This window comes from Gymnogyps californianus, chromosome 4, assembly GCF_018139145.2.
Source record: "Gymnogyps californianus isolate 813 chromosome 4, ASM1813914v2, whole genome shotgun sequence".
In the NCBI taxonomy this organism is placed as follows: Eukaryota; Metazoa; Chordata; class Aves; order Accipitriformes; family Cathartidae; genus Gymnogyps; species Gymnogyps californianus.
The window spans coordinates 20,656,627-20,677,438 of NC_059474.1; the positions used below are offsets into that span (position 1 = coordinate 20,656,627).

At 37.8% G+C, this 20,812-nt stretch overlaps 1 protein-coding gene across 2 annotated transcripts; it reads left to right on the forward strand.

Moving 5' to 3' along the window:
* The first annotated feature begins 297 nt into the window (after positions 1 to 297).
* On the forward strand, positions 298 to 20,560 carry ANAPC4 (anaphase promoting complex subunit 4). Of its 2 annotated transcripts, none has more exons than XM_050895454.1 (28): positions 298 to 417; positions 1,129 to 1,234; positions 2,334 to 2,466; positions 3,727 to 3,801; positions 3,943 to 3,969; positions 4,075 to 4,119; positions 5,855 to 5,939; positions 6,372 to 6,482; positions 7,057 to 7,140; positions 7,400 to 7,486; positions 8,205 to 8,269; positions 8,363 to 8,405; positions 8,512 to 8,588; positions 9,025 to 9,125; positions 9,206 to 9,257; positions 9,564 to 9,619; positions 10,837 to 10,883; positions 11,804 to 11,860; positions 12,024 to 12,080; positions 12,634 to 12,727; positions 14,430 to 14,527; positions 15,045 to 15,106; positions 15,190 to 15,228; positions 15,316 to 15,417; positions 16,557 to 16,634; positions 17,404 to 17,574; positions 18,799 to 18,922; positions 19,307 to 20,560. In XM_050895454.1, exons 1-28 carry the CDS (start codon positions 310 to 312, stop codon positions 19,520 to 19,522), a joined length of 2,400 nt encoding a protein of 799 aa, XP_050751411.1. In that variant the 5' UTR covers positions 298 to 309; the 3' UTR covers positions 19,523 to 20,560. The 2 variants fall into 2 exon arrangements, with proteins under 2 accessions (XP_050751411.1, XP_050751410.1); XM_050895453.1 differs by having other exon boundaries at positions 310 to 417; positions 10,837 to 10,886.
* The last annotated feature ends 252 nt before the right edge of the window (positions 20,561 to 20,812 follow it).

Below are 20,812 nucleotides of genomic sequence, written 5' to 3' on the forward strand. Positions count from 1 at the left end.
GCTGAGGGGCACACGGCAGGCGGGGGCCTTGTCCCAGCGGGCAGGAAGAGCCTGAGCCCCCTCCCCGCGCTGCCGTGGGGCCGCGCCCGCCGCCCCCCCCCGCTCCCCGGGCCCGGCGCGGGAAGGCGCGGCGGCCCCGCTCCCCTCAACGCCCGATCCGCGCCGCGGCGGGAAGCGCCGCCTCCGGAAGCCGGGAGCGGAGGGCGGGGGGCTGCCGGCGTTGTGGGGTCAGGGAGCGCCCGGTGGGAGGGAAGGGGCCCGGCAGCCGCTTGGAGCAGCGCCGGTGCCCGGCCGGAGCGCCCCGCCGCCATGCCCGCCTTCCGGCAGGTCGGGGAGAAGCAGCTGCCCCAGGAGGTCGTCTTCATGGCCTGGTCCCCCAAAAGGGACCTCATCGCCCTGGCCAACAGAGCGGGGGAGGTGAGTGCGGGGGGCTGCCGAGCCGCCGGTCCCGGCAGCGGGTGCCCGGCGCGGGCTGCCCGAGGCCGTGCTGGAGGCCGCATCTGTGGGCTGACAGGAAGGACTCTGAGGAGGGAAGAGCGGCTGCTGCTAGCAGGAAAGCGCTGCCTCTTCTGTGCAGTCGCTGAGATGCCTTTGCTAGTATCTGTGGCATAATTCTTGTAAGCTTAGCCAAGCATTTAGGAATAGCAAATTTTTATCAAGCTTCTTAATACTTATTGCCCCTTCCTTTTTTACTGTATAATTTCCACACAAATTCACTGATGATACTCTCATTGCCTGCATCTGTGGGATTTTTAAAGCGCACGAAATTTCCTATTTAAATTAAATCTATTTTCAAGTATTTTTTTCCTGGAACTGCTGTATGTGATCATGCATGAAGACAGACTGTTGTGCTTTCAGGTCATCTCTGCTGGAGAGGCATGGGTAACCCATGTTGGTTACAGGCTTCTAGGCTTATGCAAGGCACAGCTTATTTCTCTGTATTGCTGTAAACAGTATACTGTCCTCTAAAATGACAGAGGAGTGAATCATCTACTAGAGGAGCAGGTGATATTTAAGACACAGGATTTATTAAAAAATGGTAAAAAAAGTGCATCTTGAACTGATTTACAAACTGGTATTAATGGGAGAATGTAATTTATTTTTGTCTTCAATGTGTTTGCTTTGTAGGTTTTACTTCATCGGCTTGCAAACTTTCAACGAGTGTGGAGTTTGCCTCCAAATGAAAATACAGGAAAAGAAGTGACTGCTCTTGCTTGGAGACCAGATGGCAAAAGTAATGTCAAGTATATGAGGTGATCTGGTGCAATAAAAAACCCACTGGAAATCAGTGAAAGTTGTGGTGATGATACCTCTTATCTGTGAAGGAAATTTCAAGTAAACTGTGTTTGAAGAGAAGAGTGGCTTAATTTTATGTAGGTTTATTCAAAGTAATAGAGAGATTTACACTGTTGAAAGCAATTGCAAGAAAGATTTGCAAGGTGCATTTATGTCCGAAATACTGCTTTTCAAGGTATAGCAAAACTTCAAGTTCCTAACTAAGCAGAATATTTTTGTATGAACTACAAAATTTATTGGGAGAGAAAGAGGCTGTCTGATCAGGATTGACTGAAGAACTTAGCCTATTTAGCATAGGCTGAACTTTAGAGGCTAAAATTGCTCTAATAATATACCAGAGAAGAAAAAAAAAAAAGCTAAAGGCTTTTCCTTTTCAACAGAAATAATGTTGAAATTAGTAGCTTAATAAACCTAGGCTGGAAATTGGTTAATTTTTTGACTCATTAGAGGTGGGAGAATGGGAACAATGTTCTTCCATGATGTGGGTAAAAATACCTATATTGTTTTATGATGGAGTCTGAGGAGTTTAAGAAACTTCTTTTCAAGCTGATTGCCTGTGATTACAAGTAAGCAAACGCAGAAACCTATGCCTGCCATATGCTTTTATGGATGAATAAAGTTAAGAAAGTGATGCAAAAGTTGCTCAGCAAGTCTTAAATTGTATTTTGTTGTAATAAACCCCAAACCTTCCTGGTGGACAGTCTTTATATGTAATTTTGGCCTCAAATTTGCAAAAACTGAAGCCCCTGCTTTATCAGAACTGTTGTTAGAAGTGTTAGAAGCATGTTCAGTTCAACATGTAGATAAGTAATTGTGAAATCAGGCCTTTGACTTACACTTATCATCTAAAATATGATAGAAGTTCAAATTTTCATTCTAATAAATAGATTTCAAGTGAGAATTTGGAAGGACTGTAAATAGTCAAAGAGAAAATTCTGTCCAGTAGTTGGCTTTGAAGACACATTATTTTCTAGTTCAGTATAAAGTACAAAGTTTTGCACGTTGGTTATTTATACATTTTACTCATCTTTCTGTAGTTTTGGCTTTTGGCCTTACTGATACCAAGCGGATTATTCTGTGTGATGTAGAAAAACCTGAAAGCTTGCACTCCTTCTCCGTGGACACGTCTATTACGTACATGCATTGGATGGAGGTAACTGAGGAAAGCAGGTGAGTCCCAAAAACCCTAGAAGTAAATTATGGGCTATGTAGTGCCACCTTACTAATAATTTATACTTAGTATGTTACAAGCAGTCATATAATATAATATTATGTAGCTGTGGCTGTTTTTTACCACTTGGCTAAAATTCTCCTTTTTGTTAGATGCTTTTCATACACTTATTTTCAGTGCTGATATCTGAGTCTTGTGGTTCTTTAGGTTATACACAAAAATTTCAGCATGATCTCGAGCGCCCACCTCTTAAGAGCTGCTTAATCTAGCGTTAGCTGGTCCAGCTTGTCTTCTGATCCAGTTTACTTCAATACCAATTAATTTATTAAACAAATTATAATAATGTTATTATGTTCATCTATTTTGTTAGAGTAAGTATTGTATTTAAATCTTCCTTCACTTGTGTTTTCAAGATCTTTAGTTTGGTGCTTACATCTTTCACGATGTGCCTTTGGTGTTACATCCAACCCCACTGGCAATTCTATTGTGGGTGTACTTGCTTCAGGAAGCCAGACTGCCCCTAGCGACCATGAGCTCTGTGGCATTAGACAATTCTCAGCAGCACTTGTGAGCTGGAGGACATCGTGGTCCCTATTTCTGTGGTCTTACAAAAACATCTGATATGCACCTTATTGCAGTGCAAGACAATAATTAAATAAAACATTTATATAAAAAAGGGAGGTGGTGTACGCCTGACTTGGGGATTTCCCCCCCCACCTCCAGAAAACACCAGTCTTAAAATAGCAAGAAAATAACTGCATCTTAAATCCCTCTAGCATTCTTCTCCTGATGGGGGCAGACTTATCTCCTTATGGGGAATCTCATCCTTCTGGCATGTCTAAGGTGTGGTATTAAGTATTGCAGTTTAGTCTTCCTCTCGCTGTAATGTGTCTTTAGAGTGAAGCTGGTTTTGAGGTGTAGGTAGGTTGTACTGCAGCGTTGTACAGGGTTTAAACAGAAAGCCTCAGTCAGTAACTGCATTACAGGTGATGAGGGATTTGGTGGCAAGCTACTGAGCCAGCAGATACAAACTTTATGTTCTCCTTCGGTGGAAATAAAAAAAGATTTTCAGACTTCTTTTATTAATTTGATAATTTGATAAATAATTAAAGGCCCCATAAGGGATTATCCTCTGATATTTGTAACTCTAATATACACGATGTATTGAGTATATGCTGTTACTTCCAAGTTAGAAAGAAATTCTCTTCCCTCCCATTTTTACAGCTTGGGTGGTAAAGACAGTCTTACTTCTTTTTCAGTGTTCTCACTTCCTTTTACAATGCTGAGGATGAATCAAATCTCCTTTTGCCTAAATTACCAGCGCTACCAAAAAAGTAAGCGTTATACTAGTAAGCTTGAGAAGATACAATTTGTCGTTTGTTGTCATTGTTTTGGTTATTCATCTTAAATGCTCTACAGATGCTTTTGATTAGTTGTCTGCTCATTGTTATTGAGAATAATTATTTTGTTTTCAGTTACAGTACCACTGCAAAAATTTTCAGGTAAGAAATAGTCATCTTATATATCTCTATTTTTTTTTGTTTTATTTTGTTTTCTGGTATTGAGACAAGCTACATAAACCCTAATCATATGTTTTGTATTTTCAGTGAAGAAAAGTCAGATGAGATTATGAAGCTTCTGGGTGATGTAAGGTAAATTCCTTATATGGGTTGTTGTGGTTTGGTTTTTTTTGGTTGGTTGGTTGTTTTTTTAAAGCTATAAAATAATGGATAAGTGGGTTTACTTTTAAGTTATTCATAACCTGTTTTTAAGGGTCCTGGAGAAAGGATACGGCATGTCTCTTTTTTCTCCTGTACAAAGATAAAGTTCAAAGAATATATTAAAAAAAAAAAAGAGTCTCCATCAGTTTACACCTTTTCTCCTCAATTTAGAGGGATTATAAGGCACTTTATCAGCAACTGCTGTTGGTGCCATATCTTCTCCTTAGAAGAAGATTTCTTGAGGTGCATTTGAAGGCTATGTTATATGTGTTACTTAAGCTGGTCTTGGAGACATTTGTGAATGCTTGTTGTAGGTGGGGAATTCCTGTGGGTTTGCATGAGCATGACAAAGCTAAACTTAAGATTAGCTCTGAAATCAGCTGTATTAGGGTTACTTTAAAATAAAGTAAACACCTCTTATTAGGAAACACATGAGGAGCAGCTGGAGGAAGTGTAGTTTAGCAGACTGGGACTGGCTTTGTGGAGTGCTTGTGGTGCATTTTTGAGGAGCGCGCTTAACGTCTGTGCCTTGTTTTTCCGTTCGCTTTCTTTCACTGTTCCTTACAGTCTCACCACTGAGAATGCAAATATTGAAATAAGGAGGATCATCTCTGTCTATCACCAGTTATGCGTTTTTAAGACTTGATACCTCTTCTTACAGTAAGACTTCCTTGCTAGAAAGAGACATGGCAGCTGTCTGTGGTGTAGGAGTTTTCTGGATTCTGTGTTCCTTCATCCATTCAATTATCAAACCAAAAGTTTTTCAGATACTGTTTTGTTAAGCTCCATCTTGACTTTAACGGAAACATTCTCCTTTAACATATGTTTAGGTGTGTAACAGGCAGAAGTTGCAGTTAATTTTCTTGTATTTATAAGGGGACATTTTTTATGTTGGAGAGCATTACTGCTCGCGGTAGTGTAAGCAGATATGCGTAGTTGAAGGTGCATGGGTGTATGACAGCAATAGACGGCCTCTCTGTCCAAAGTTTAATGTTTTACATATAGACAAAAAGGGAGGAGTCATAGAGAAGCTTTTTCCCAAGTCATTGTAGCAAGTTGGTTTTAGTAAGTGAGCAAAACACAGACCTGCCTGTCCCAGACCCTATTCTTTTAACTGTGTTTCTGTTTCTGATGCTGCTGTTACTTGTGGCTGTTCTTTGCTGCTGCATCCATTTTAAATGTTTATTGCCTTTGAGGTTTTGCTGAGGAGTGCCACTGAGTTGACTGCGACAAACTTATTCTGCGTGTAGTTGGGATAAACATATGAGAATACAAAAGTAGCTTTGTGAGAATGCTTTGCAGCCTGCATTGATAGGTGGGCTGATCCTAGAAACTGTTACTTTTTTCCTTCTGGAAGGTATAAAGTTAGTGGAAAAGGACTTCTGTGCCTAAATTGTGTTATTTTTTTCCCTATTCTCTCAGTTAATTTAGTAATTGATACTCTTTCTATAAATGTTAAAGGCAGGTCTCATCAATGAAATCAAAGCTAATTTTTTTTTGTTTTTAAATTTCTTGGATTGTATATAGTAGCACAGTGTTTCTTTTTGTTCAGTGAGTCTTTAGAGGATCTTTAGTAAAGGGATGGAATTTAAGTATTAAGAATTATATTTGTATGCATTAGAATTTGTTTCAGCGTGCTCATCAACACATTCTTCTATTTTTATAGGCTTAATGCTCTTGTCCTCGGTGGCAGCTCAGGATTTATTGAGATTTATGCTTATGGAATGTTCAAGATTGCTAGAGTAACTGGGGTACGTTCTGTTCCTTTCCATATTTTTTCTTCATAATACACCAAACTACAGCTGAATTGAATGAAAAAATACATACGTATGCTTACACATAAGTGAAACTGAAGAAATACATATGTATGCTTACACGTAAGTGAAACTGGGTTGCTGAATTTTAAGGAAAGGAATAGTTGTTTCTCTCATTTGGGTTGTGTGGTTATTGTTGGAAAGACATTCTAACTCTGGCAATTTTAACATCTTGTTTCAAATGAAACGAAGTTCAACATTAATCCACAGTAAATAGAGTGCTTTTGTTTCTGAACAGTAGCTGAAAATCCCATTTTATTTTTACATGTCGTTGACCACAATCTTCTTTGTATGTGAATGTGTTAGAGCAGTAAATTAATCTCAGAGGAAATGCAATATTTCATTAACTTTTAAACTGGAATCCTTCAGGTGGCAGGTTCTTGTCGTGGAATATGTTTGTCTAGTGATTTGAAATCACTGTCAGTTATTACAGAGATACAAGTCTCTTCAGACAGCGAAACAGAGATAACATATTTTCAGGCAAGTAAAGTAATTTTAAAATGTTCTTTAAAAGTAAAACTGCTTTTTAAATTACTTTCTGGTAGCTTTATTGCTTTCCCATTATTTGCAGAAACCCCACAAACTACTATTTCCAGCCTTTCTGAAATTCACCCTGATTTAGCTTTTGGATTTATCATGTTAACATGCAATTTCACTCATGAGACTGATGATGGTGATCTGAGTTATTCTTTTAAAATATTACTTTAAATATAACATTCATTTATTCAATTACAGTTACAGTTATTCAGATTTTCTTCATTCTGCACACAAAGGCATAGCAACAATGCTGTTGATTATCCAGTCTATCCAGAACAGTCATCCTTAAAACTATTACTGTTAAAACTCCAAAATGAGGAACCTTATCAGGAGTTTTTATAGATGTATTAAAAGTATTTATTGCCCCTTTGAATTAAATGTATTTCCCTCTTAAAATCAACTTAAGGAAATGAGAAATGACAGTTTTTCTGTGGGTCGTCCCAATCTGCCTTTTAATTTCTGTAATCTAAAATTTCTTAAAAGACAAATCATCTGTTGCTTGTTTCATTTGTTATAGCTGGACACTAGGCTATTATCAAGTTACTTACCTGAGGTAACTCGAATGGCCCGGAAGTTTACTCACATTTCAACTCTGTTACAGGTACAGTTGTGTTACAATATCCTTTTAATATCACAGTTCTTACAGGCTTCAATATTCTTAATGTAAGTAAAATAAATGTTTTCTAGTAGGAAGGTTAAGTTGGTTTTAAGTAAATGTACAGCTCTAACTTGGAATTTGATAATAGATTTTATATAATATCTGCAGTATGTCTTCCCTTTGTATTGTAACATCCAGTTCTTGCATGTATTTTGAAGCGGGGGGAGAGGGAATAACACTAATGTCTGTATCTGTATTACAGTATATAAAGTTGTCATTGACGTGCATGTGTGAAGCGTGGGAAGAAATATTGATGCAGATGGACTCACGACTAACAAAGTTTGTACAGGTACTGTAGTACTAACCATTCTTTTGGAAAAACATTTTTTGCAGTAGTTCTGTTGTTCATGTTAACATACTGCATATCTTAATGTTGTTTAAGCATAATGCCTCCAGATAACAATCTCTAAGTTCAGAGGCAACCTGGAAGCTATTGTGTGTCAAGTCCTCTGATGCTGAAGATATCAGGGTACAATCAAGCACGATTGTATTGTGATGCTTCTTTATTTTATTTATTCTAAGTTATTCAAAAGCGATAGTTTTCAGCTTGCACAGCTATTGATCAGTTGCTTTCTATTTAAGGTTGTGCTCTTTGTAATTTAGTCATTGATAAACTGAATACTGTAAATTTTCAGTAACAGCCTACCAGCACTTACAGCCTAGTTCAACAGAGCATGTGTAACAGCCATGATTAAGATGCTCTCAGATTTGCTTAAATTTTGTGTTCATTGACCATGGCTAGAAGTTCATTGAATCAAATAATTTATTTTTTTTTTTTTTTTTTTAAATAGATTCTTGGTGATGGCAAACTGCTTAGAATTTTATCGGGTAATACAATTGAAAATAACTTAAAATACTAGAAAATTTCCAGTGATCAGTAGTCTGATTTCAGCATTCAAGGATATGGAAGGGTTTTCTGATATACTTTAATTGAAGTGTTTGTGAGATTATTTGGTAGCCTGGATTTAATCTCTTCACCAATCTGTTTCAATCATTTTGACTGACAGGAAAAGAATACAACCACTTCTGTTCAGGATGAGTTTATGCAGCTGTTGTTATGGGGCAAAGCAAGGTAGTTACTGTTGTTTTATCTGAGTATGCATTTGCATTTGATACTGAAATACAAAATGAACACATATTTGGTTCTCTCCCCCACCTTCTTCAGTCTGGAACTTCAGGCGTTACTAATGAACCAACTGACGGTAAAGGTACGTTAATATTTTTTAACATATTAAAATAATCTATTTCAATATCTTTTAAACACTGTTTAAGTTAACAGAACATTATTATATGTTTGTATTTCTTTTTTAACAGGGTTTAAAAAAACTTGGTCAGTCCATAGAGTCTTCCTATTCCAGTATACAAAAGTTGGTCATAAGTCATTTGCAGAGGTAAGTCACAGAATGTCCACTGAATTATAGATAAAATGGCATATTATATGCTTTGCTAAAAGACAGTGTGCTGTATTGGTGGTTCCTTGTATGTAGGTGTGCTGGTGCAGAGGCCGTGATCATGGCAAAATGTACCATTTTACTTTTGAGTAATAGAGACCTATTGAAGTATTTTGAACAATCTCCATGACACGTCACCTGTATATCACTGCCTGGTGTGTTTATAGGATATATGCAAAATATTCACACCAACTTTGTGTGGTGGTTAAAATCATTAGGACAATATTTGCTTTTCTGTGAAGTGATACTTTAACTCTTGCATGCCAGACCACCTTATAAAGCTCTCCACTTTGCACGTTAAATGATAAAAATGTAGCATGCAGTGAATTTCCAAAGGGTGACTAAAAGATTATACTTCTTTGCTCTGCCTTCCTAGTGGCTCTGAGGCACTGTTATACCACTTGAGTGAATTGAAAGGAATGGCTTTATGGAAACAAAAATATGAGTCTCTGGGATTAGATGCATCCGGAATTGAAGGTACAGTAGTGTGTGTGCTACTTACCCACTCTTGATTTCACTTTTGAAAGCTTAATAATAATGCTTAGCTCTTTTTGCAGAGGCTATTACTGCTGTTGGTTCTTTCATCCTGAAAGCAAATGAGCTGCTTCAGTAAGTATAAAGTCTGGAGACTTTAAAAAACATGCCTGTTGAGTCTTGTACCTAAGGGGAAGCATGTGGCTGGGAATAGAGGAGGTTGGGAGAGCAAGGCTCCTCTGTTGGTGGTGGACTTTTATCTCGTCTCACTGCATCTCATAGACTCATACCCCAAGAATAGTCTTACTTGGAAGGTTGCATTGGGCATTTTTTGAAAAATTGATAGTGCTTGCAGGCCTTTCTGTAGTAAAGATGGGACTTAAGCCTGGAGCAGCTTGTGACATTTAGATCTGATAATTTCTTTTCTTGTTTCTTGCTCAGAGTTATCGACAGTAGTATGAAAAACTTCAAAGCATTTTTTCGATGGCTGTATGTTGGTAAGCTTGATGACGTAGTAAGCATCCAGTATCTGTTTTGTATTGTAAGCATTGAAATGTCAGCAAGTAATTAAGCTAATCTTAGTTATAACTATTTATTTATTTCTATCATAGAAAATTTCTGGACATCTAAAAGGTTACTGTTGATGAGGCAAGAATAATTATAATATTAAACACATAGATCATAAATTTGATAGTTCTCAATTAAACTTAGTGTGTGTACAGTGGTTATTGTATATACTTATCCTGTAATGTTAATCCAAACTGTTGTCTGTTTCATGAGCAATTTGCTGGTCTTGACTTGGAGAAATTAAAGGACTTTTATTTAATTTACACCAAATCTGAAGTATAGTCTAACTCTCCTTTACTCTGTCACTTGCTATTTTCTCCTGTGGAGACCTAGTGAGCTGTAAGGTTATGCACAGATGTAAACAGTCTCTGAATGTCCAGGTGCACTTACTGGCCACCTCCAATTGGAGCTGGGTAGCTGCAAGTAAAATGTTAGAAGGAAGTGCAGAACGCTATATGTTAGCCTGTTTGTTTTTGTGAAGTGGTTATGAATAGGTTCATAATTTTTAATTTATCTTTTTAGAACTACTTTACGAAAAACTAAGCAGTCTTAGCAGATACTGCAAAAAGCACCAGAAATGCAGTGTTAGCACTTACGAGCAGGAATATAATAATTTTCATTTTAAAAATTGCAGAAAGCAGAACTATCAGAGTTCTCTGTCATAACATTAGAACTTTCATTATTTAAATGTTTGCTGTGATTGCTTGTGTTGAAACTAAGCAGAGAACTGTTTATCTAAGCCTCACTGATTTAAAATTACTTCTGTGCAATTCTCTCAAAACACATTATTCTGGGCATGACAGTATTCATCTATTTTATATATATCCATTTTACTACTCTCAGTATGTACATGAATAAATTCTTATGAACCCTTTTTATAATAATCTTATCTCAGTCTTGGATAGGGTACAATAGGGTATAGTTGGAAAAGATTAAAGATGAAAATTCTGCAAGATTTGTGTTGTAAGCTAGTGGGGCAAGTGAGGCTTAATTTCAGTTTCAATTCATAATTCTTCATTCCAGACTCTTTTGCTTCTGACAAATTAATCTTGCCTGTTTTATCAGCGGTGTCTTATTACATAGCCATGGAAAATTAAGAATATTAGGAAAACATATTAATACAGTAAGAATATAATTTTTCCCTCAGCCATGTTGAGGATGTCAGAAGATCATGTGCTTCCAGAGCTGAACAAGGTAGTAGTAACATTTTCTAATAAATGGTGGTATACTCTGTATTCTGCTTGACTTGAGTGCAAGATTAAAGGTTTATTTTTGCTCCAAAACTTAAAGGATAGTGTCTGTGTCATTTCTTTGAGAAAGTTGATGCCTGCAGATTCACGCTAATATGCTGTCTCACATGAATTACTTTTTCTCTCTTCTTTGTTAATACTACTCTTTTTAGTACACTGTATGTGAATGCGAGACCTCTGTGTATAGCAGCTGTTTATATGCCCTAAATGACGAAGTTAACCGGAATGGGATTTTAACGTCTTTACCAATGCCCTGGTAGAGGAGATGGAATACACCTGCATCAGATTTGCAGACACCATCACACTGGGTGAACCAGTTAATACGCTCGAGGGCAGAGGTGCCTTCCCGAGGGAAATAGATAGGCTGGAGGAATGGACAGATAGGGACCTCCTGAAGTTCAGCAAGGACAAATGCAAGGTTCTGTCCTGGGGAAGAGTAACGCCCTGCAATTGCACAGCAGAGCCCCAACTGGCTGGGGAGCAGCTCTGCTGAGATGGACTTGGGGATGTTGGTGGATGCAAGCTGGGCATGAGCCAGCAGTGTGCCCTGGCAGCAAAGGCGGCCAAGAGTAACCAGGGCTGTACTAACAGGAGCATGGCCAGGAGGTCAAGGGAAGTAGTTACCCTCCTTATTTAGCACTCATCAGATTGCATCTAGAATCCTTTCTCCATATACAAGAGAGACATGAATAAACTGGAGCGAGTTCAGCAGAGGGCTCCCAAGCAGGCTGGAGGCTGGAGCACTTGCCCTGTGAGGACACACTCGTGCAGCTGTGCTTGTTCAGCCTACAGAACATGTGTTATGTGCTCATTGAAATGTATTTCTTATCCTTTGCTTTTCTCACCCTTTTTTTTTCCTTTTAGATGACTCAAAAAGATATCACCTTTGTTGCCGATTTTCTTACTGAACACTTCAATGAGGTAAGTTATATTGGTTTGCCAGGTACAGCACCTGACTGTATTTTTGCCACCAAGAACTGATTCTGAAAAATCTTGTAATAAAATAATTCAGTCATCTTTTTGTACACTACCTCTCATTTAGGTTTGGGTTTAAATAATGGTTTTGTTTGCATTATTTTTTCAGGCACCAGAACTTTACAATCGTAAAGGAAAATACTTCAATGTGGAGAGAGTTGGCCAGGTAAAGAACTAGGGAATAAATGGAAAAAGAATAAATGAGAAAATCCTTAGATGGAGAAGCTTTTAAAGCTGTGCCCACTTTTCTTCTCTGTCTCTTTTGCTCTGTGTTGCACATTCCAGTAATGGTAAAGGAGAGTATTTTAGTTATTTTCCCCTATTATTAGGAAAAGGAGTGTTTAAAAACACATCTTATAGTTTTACCTTACACATGCTGTATTTTTAGGAAAAGGGTGAAACTTCTTCACAGCCAGCAATAGTAATGTAAAACTGAAATGTGTTTGTTGTCTTTGTGCCTTTAATCACTGGATTTCAAAACATTTGTGCTCAAACTTGATTTAAAAATCAGTTTCTTATGGAAATATCACTATGTGATATTAGACAATAGTTGATTTTTCGTAGTGTTTCTAGAAGGAGTGGAATATTTAGTTTTAAGACTAGGGCATGTTAAATTAAGAAGAAATGTTTAATAAACTTGTGAGGGGCAATGTTAGAGGTGAATTCTAACATCCCTTATTCTTAAAATGCAATCTTACAAATGTCTGTTTCTTTTCTAGTACTTGAAAGATGAAGATGATGACCTTGTATCACCACCTAATACAGAGGGAAACCAGTGGTTTAACTTTCTTAAAAATAGTACTCATCTTAAAGGTAATGTGTGCTTTAGTAAAAAGTAAAAGTGAATCAAAGATATAGGTAGAATGTAACAAATGTAGAAGAGTAATCTGTTTTTTCATGCTTACGAGTTATTTCTATAGTGTTAGTCATGGGTCTTCATCTGAGTAGAATAACATAAATGGGCCGTGTTATTTTACACAGTTTTTACGTGGCTGCTTACCCAGTCATTTACCATTTTCTGGGTATTAGGAGTTTCGTACCTTTTATGTGCCAGTCTCAGAAATGTTGGCTTGGAAGGAATCCCAGGAGATGTCTGTTTTAGGAGATCTTAATTCCAGTTCAAGGAAGTAATAATTACAGTTGGGTCATACCTTGGGATGTGTCCTAACTTGTTCTCTTTCACTGGAATCTGAGGCTATTTTGTTAATTAGTGGTGAAAAAGAAGTAAGAGACTATAACAAGCTGATGGTGAAAATGATTCTTGTTTAACTTTAGAAACCATAGACTGTAAAACTTCTACAGCATAAGCTGTCTTGTAATAGAATTTGCTATAGCTGCCTCTTTCTGCTTATTTAATTCAATAAAAAGGGGGGAAGTGGTAGTATTTTCATTTGGAAAAGTAGTATTTAGAAAATGTGTTTTTAGACATACTTTGAAAATATGTTTATTACTTTGAATGTGTAGACTACTTGACTGGTCATTTCCGTTACTACCCAAGATTCGTGATTGTTTGTAGAGATGGTTTGTAAGTGGTTTTGTTGGTATTAATTTGGCAAGTATTGAGATTTTGTAGGATTATAGGAGAAGTAATGCTTCTGTCATTGATGCTTTCTACCCTTCTTTGGTGTTTTATATTGCTTTGTTTGGTTGATGTAATTTTTATCATTTTTCCAGCTAAACATTGGAAAAGAAACAGGTTATGTACTTAAAATAGGTAGTGAGATTTATCTCAAAAGCTAAATGTCTTCTTACAAAGTAGTTAATTTCATAAGAACGAATCAGTCCTATTGAAGCGAAATCACAGCTACTATAAAAAGTATGGAAATTGTTTTGCTTAAACAAGATATTTTATGACAACTGTGTTTCCAGCTCTTGGGTAAATGCAATTCCGTCTTTTTGCAATTTTGAATGGGCTGTGAAGAAAAGCTGAAGGGGCAGGCAGGCCTCCATTTCTCATCCATTTATCTCGTTTCGTATTGTAATCCAGTTAGTTACTTGAGTTAGAATTTATAATCAGGGAATAATTTAGGTGGTCACCTGATCCAACCAAAGCAGGGCTAATTTTGAAGCTAAGCTGGGTTGCTCAAGGCTTTGTGCAGTTGAGTCCTCTATGTCTGCAAGGATAGAGACCCTGCAGCCTCTCTGGGCACTCTGCTCCAGTGACTAACCAGTCCTTGTGAAAACTTTTTTCCTTGTCGGATTGGAATTTCCCTTGCTGGAGCTTATGACTGTTACATCTTCTCCTCTCCCTGTGTGCAGCTTTGAAAATGATGTCTTCTGTAACTCCTCCTTTAGGCAGCTGAAGAGACCAATAGGTTCCTCCTTGTTAGCCCTCGCTTCTCTAGGCTGAATGAACCCAGCCCCCTCAACTTCTCCTCGTAAAGCATGTGCTCTAGCCCTGCGACCATCTTATTGACCCTCTACTGGACTCATTCCAATTTGTCACTTTAATAACAGTGTAGTATGTTTTTATAGAGATACAAGCATTTTTAAAATGAACTTTATCTGTTTACAGAAAGTCCACTTCTGTTTCCCTACTATCCTGAGAAATCACTGCATTTTGTCAAAAGGCAAATGGAAGGGGTCATTGATCAATGTTTACAAAAGCCAGCGGTAAGTTCAATTTATGTAAATGATACCTTTCTTTTAGGGACAGCAGTCAACTGGAGATAGTAGTCATGCTTAGTAAGGCCTGAAGTTTTAATCTTTGCCTTTGAGTGTCTACAGCTTAGGTGGCAGCATGTAGCCCAGCTTCACCGCTGCTGGGATGTCGCAAGCCTTTGGCTAGGGAGAGTGTAATGGGGGATTTTTTGTTTCACGTCTTCTGTTCTCACATTGTTGGGATCTATTTTTAGTGTTAATTAGCTTGGTGTATGCACTATGTACTAGATAACTGTGGTAGCTGGCAATATGTTAGTCTATATATTATGAAGAAACATGAAGCAAGTCTATCAAGTGACAGTAATGTTTGCATTAGGGATGTTTATTCCAGCATAAATATTGGTGGATTTTTCTTTCAGATGTGCTCAGGTGTTTTTGTTTGTTTGGTTGGGTTTTTTTTGTCTTAAAAACATGTATAATTATGAATAACTGTCTGCATTTTTTGGCCTATTTTCATTATATTTGTTAGGATGTAATTGGAAAGTCAGTGCATCAAGCAGTCTGCATGTCTCTCTACAAAACTTCTCTAAGGTATTTCTTTACGTTATTTCTAAAGCTCAGTTGCACAAAATTACAGTAGCATTTTATAAACTGGTTTGGTTTTTCCTTTTCAGTGAAGATTCCACACCTCAATTATTTAAACTACCATTTCTGTAAGTATGCTGCTATTCCTTGTTCTATGTCATTTACCAGTTATTAAAACTTGATCTAAATTTTCATTTCCTCCCCCCACATTACAGGTGGAATGACAAAACATCCAATATACATTATGTTCTCTTCACCATATTAGAAAACTCTATTTCCAAAATATACATTTTGAGGAGACATACTGATACTTCCAGGTAAGACAAAAAGAGGGAAAAAGTGGTTTGTGAGCTTCAGCACATTGTACAGAGACAATTACAATGCGAATCTATTTGTAAAAAGAAGGAATGAGCAGCATGGATACAGTCTTTCTTGGATACTAGAGAAAATGAGGAGGACATTAGGAAGTGCAGTAGGAAACTGCAGCAGGAGTTTGTGGTGTATTAGACTTAGAAAATCTGATCACAAGACCCAGGATGGTTTTAGGCTTAGGAAAAAAATCAGGCTCCCTTAGTATTGCTCCTCACAGAATTACTTGCTTGTGCAAACTTGTGAAAAATTACAGGGAATCATGCTTTCAGTGTTGCGTTGTCTTACTGTAAATACCATTCTTTGATTAACCCCTTGCAGCCTGTAATTTAATACTCTAAGGAAAAATGGGAGGTGGACTCATAGGTGCAACAAATAGAATACATCTCTTTGGGGTGTAGTTTTGTGTACCTTCAGGAGTTTCTGTGTCCAAGATGCAGTTTGTCACTGCGTAGTTGTGCTGATAAAACCGTTTAAGATGCATTCTGTCAGTGGGATCACTGAAATGACCTGGGTTTAGAAAACAACAAAAACCCTTCCTCTCTGTAAAATACTGATTTTTATAATCCGTGTCATTTAATTTGAGGAGATAATGAACTGTGATAGGGGTGGGAATTTTTAAAGCAGTTTTACTGCTGAAGAAAACACATGGTGAAACTATCTTTTGTGTTTCCAGTTGAGAGCTGCTGATGACAAAATTACAGCCTTGTGGTGTAGTTTCTATCCTGTTTCCTCCCTCATTGATAAAACAGTCTAAACTCGTTTTCTGTAGATTTGAGTTATAAGTAACTTAACGGACCTGAGACGAGGACAATTGAGCCAACAGTTCAGCAAAGAAGAACTGTATCCCACAAGCCAGACACAGTTTCCCATTTGACTCCATTAGTCATGTTTTGCTGAGGGGCAGAAGAAATCAAAAGGTTCCCATCCACCAGTTACATCATTTTGGGATGTAGCCATGTATTGTGCTAAGCTTAGACAGGCTTACACGATCTCTTACCACAGTTGCCACAAATCTCTAAGATTTTGGATTCTCTAGGAGTGGAAAAGAAATTAGTCACTGAGATAATGAACACTGTTCTTCTAGGTCTGTCAGTAATGGAATTCTTGCAGTAGAGTTTGGAAACTTCTTGAACAACAGTATAAATGAGAGCTCAGACTCCAGGTCAGTATATTTGATTTTTCTTCTAGAACTGCAGATTGCTAAATTGAAGACCATGTTTTCTAGTGTTTATTTTACATTAAGTTAACTTCTCAGGCATGATAGTTTGGCTTTTATCCTGCAAGTTACTGCTTCAGACCCTGAGGGAGTCAGGCTGTAAGAAATAGCACAGGTGCGTGAAGCTGCAGGATTGTGGGAGTCGTATTTGCACTTTATCTCAAGGTCAAGTAAATTTTAGTTTTGCGGTTGAAAACTAGAGCTTTAGCACACATGCAAGAAACAAAGCTAGCTGGAAACAGCTTTTGCTTAGATCTGTGACATTCCTTAAATAAGATGGAGTAAGACTTGATATACCTGAATGAAGGCATCTTAGAAGGCATGGCAGACTAAGCTCATCCTTTTCATGTAGAAAGGCCAGATGTGATTGTCCTCAGTACCTTCAGTTGTGTTTCAAATTTGCTTTTGTGTTTGTGTTTACTGTTTCTTACATTTCACCTGAAATGGGAAAAAATAAGATTGCTAATAAATTTTTGTGGTGGTTTTTTTTTTTTTTTAATTCCTTCAGAATCATTTTTCCTGCATGATACAGGAGTCTGCCGTGGTTATGGCTGTCTTTCAGTGTCTTAGCTGCATGACTGACCGTTTTTATTGTTTACAGTAAAGCTCACTGTTAACTACTGAATACTTTTTAACATGAATGTTGTGTAACTTAAATATTTTAGTTCTGTATTCACTTTTATTCCTTGATGCTTTCTAAATTATTTTCCTGTAGATGCTACAGTTGTTTAGATGCACACTTCTATGATGATGAAACTGTAACTGTAGTTCTGAAGGAGAGTGTGGAACAAGAGGGGAAGGAGAGAGTCTTGGCTCAGCTGCCTTTATCTTCAGTATACACAGATGAGGACCAAGATAGGGAATTAATCTGGGATTCTACTAAAAGGTACTGAAAAACTTTGAGCAAGTCTGAAAATGCAGAACTGAAAAGCAGATTAAACAAATCTTCTAATTGTGTACAGTTACTCATGCTTTGTGTGTGTGTGTGTAAATATTTTAAAGACAAAAACTCTTTTTGTGCCAGGGAGAGTGGGGTAGGGAGATGGAAGCTTCCTGAACAGTTTTTGTGGGTATTTGGGGGTTGGGTTGGGGTTGGTTTTGCTTTTTTGAGAATGAATACTACCTGTGTACATGGCTCTCATGAAAAGGGAGGACCATGAATTGGAGACATCCTGTAGAATCAGAAATCTTCTTCTCTTTAGAGGATGCTAACTTTGCTGGTCAGAGTACTTGACTTTAGGATGTTTTCAGCATATTTGCTCATATACCTCTGCCCTGTAATAAGGATACACAGATATTTCTTCATCTTTCCCCTGGTAGTCACACTTATAACTGTTGTCAGCTTAGCCTTGAAACATCAGAATTGGTGCCTCTCTCTATGTTGGCATAGGGAGAGGAGAGCATCTGGAGGAAGTGAACACACACACAAAAAAGGCCAATGTCGTTCAAGCGGTGAATCCAGTCTTTTAGTTGTTGTGCCTCACTTGCCTTTTCTTTTTTTCTCCCTATGCCTCTCCGGTGGATTGCTTAAGATACATTTTTACCTCAAAAAAAAAAGAGCCATACTGAACTGTAAATATCTTTTTTGTGCCACAAAGAAATTGTATATTGAAGAATGAACAGAAAATATTATAAGCAAGTTCAAACTAATCCTGGCCACTGTAATAGGCAGGGAATTCCTTCATACGAAGTGGGGGCAACTGGAGTGATGCATCTGCTGAAAGGTCACGGAGGCCAAACTTCTGTGTAAGTGGAGGCATTGCCTCCAGGACTTTGTTCAGAAACTCCTCCTCTTGCAGAGGAGAGGTTTGAAGGAAGGCCATCCTCATTCTCCTGCTGTAGCTGTTACTTGTGGGAAGACCAGGCTTTACAACTCCTTTCTCACCTGCTGTAATCATTTACCTCAGTTGAAACATGCTGTGTCTCCACAGTTGGATCCCTCGCTCTAGAATATCTGTAGCAGCGTTATGATGGTTTCAAATGCTTATCTGCTTGTTGCATATGATGCAATAAAACTTAGACATAAAAAACCGGACTGACTGAGGTTTTTCATAGTGCTGGAATTGTTTCTTATGTACTAGCTTTGTGCTTTTCTTCTTACTATGTGCAGGCTGGATGAGCAAAGTGGTGAGATATCCACACGTACTGTCTTCTTGGAGAATCAGTGGAGAGTGCTGGAGAATATGAAAGCTCAGTATGTTTCTGTAAATGGCATTAGAAAAGTTTCCTGTGTGGTAAGTACAGTATCTGTGAACGAGCCTGTAAACTATTAAAGAAAATATGCTATGACTGGAAAGAGTGATAACCTGTTTCTGCAAATTTAGTGAGATTTTTAAAAAGACCCATTTTTTGGTAACAAATAGATTATTCTCTCATAATCTGTTATAAGTGTGTCAGGATACAGTCATACCTCTCTCATAACACAACATGGAAAAACTTTAACAGAAGTTAATAGATCTACTTGCTTTACTTTTCAGCCTGCAGAGCAATAAAAAAGTTGCCAATTTCCTTGATACCTCCATTTCAAAGATAACGGCTGTTTTCAAAACTATTGGCTGACATTTAAAATGGTATTGGTGCATTTATTTATTAATGGAAACTTCTTAATGTCTCCGTAGCTAAGTTCAAATCTCCGTCACGTGAGGGTATTTGAGATGGATGTAGAGGATGATGGGGAAGTTGAGGAAGAAGAGGAAGAAGAAACAACTCAGATTGCAGCTGGGGAACCTGATGAGCTAAATCAGTCTGCAGATAACCAGGACAATGTGTGTGGTGCATCTGCTGAAGAACTACCTGATGAAACTGAAGAACACGAATCAAGTCTGGATCCTTGACATAGGCTTTTATACTGGTAAAGGGACAAGACTAATCTAACTTCAGGCTGCTGTGGTGATGTATCCTGTACCTACTCAAGCAGCTGTAGTAGGATGTTGTGTGTCAGAATTCTGTATTGCTTCTCAGCTAAGACTGTGTTCTAGAGTACATTTATTTGACCCTTTTTTGTCTGGCACATGGTTTGGTATGAACTAAATTTCCTTGAAAGCTTTTCCATTTGAAATTTTTTATAGGTGAGGAGAAAAAGAAATACCAACTGACATTTTTGTAGTTAACCTGTTCAGTCCTGAATACTGTTATTAAGATAAAATGAACTTGTATGTGAAAACAGCAGAACTCAGGACCAAATTCTTTTCTTCTCAGACTTTGTGTTCTAGTAATGGGTACGGAAGCTTCATGTAGAGCTGAAATCTAAGAGTGTATAGCCAACAACAAGCTTGCAGATCAGCATAAGACTAGTTAGACAATAAAATTTAGCAATTGTTACTTAAATACATACTTTTAAAAACTCTTTTGATAACATCTGTCCTCAGTAACACAGTATTTCAGTCTCTGCAGTTCTTTAGTCCTGTCTCAGCCTGCCTAGTTTCTGTGAGATTGTTCCTGAAAGTCTGTCTTCTCCATCTGGTATTTTTGTAATGAAAAGTTACAACAGAGAGTATATTTTTTTTATTCTGATGTGGCATTGTATGTCGTGCATAGGCTTCAGCATAATCATGTTGCTTGCTAATTTATATATTGCTGTAGGAATGACATAGTACTAAGCAGTAGAAGCTAGAAACAGTGTTTAGAAATCTAAAACGTTTTCTTCTTCCCTACTAGCTGTCAGAGTCTTAATTGACTTAAAAGTCAGCTCTTTGAATGAACAATGCTGCTAAATGCATGATCTTCCTTCAGAACAGTGAGTGTACCTTGTATTTGTGAAGAGGACCAGGTCTTATGCATGTGCTCCATTCTGTACTTCAAAAATAAATAAATCTTCTGAAATTGCTATTTGGATTTGCAAAAATCAAATACTAGACTTATCCTCTTTCTCTTGTTTTGAAATACACCATTTTTAAGTAACTGTTTTTTAAAGTGAACTTTTGAAGTTTTTCGACTGTTTGGAGGAGACCCTTGTAAACAAAGCTGTTCAGTTTTGAGAGAGACTTCTTTTTTGCCTTCTTTACCAACCTCCTTGAAAGCTGCTTGCTGTTCAGCATTCTCATCTAACAAATGCTAATGGTTGAAGGCACGATGAAGTTGTAGGACAGGAGGGGCAGAAACGCCCATTCGAAGTGCTGTGTGGA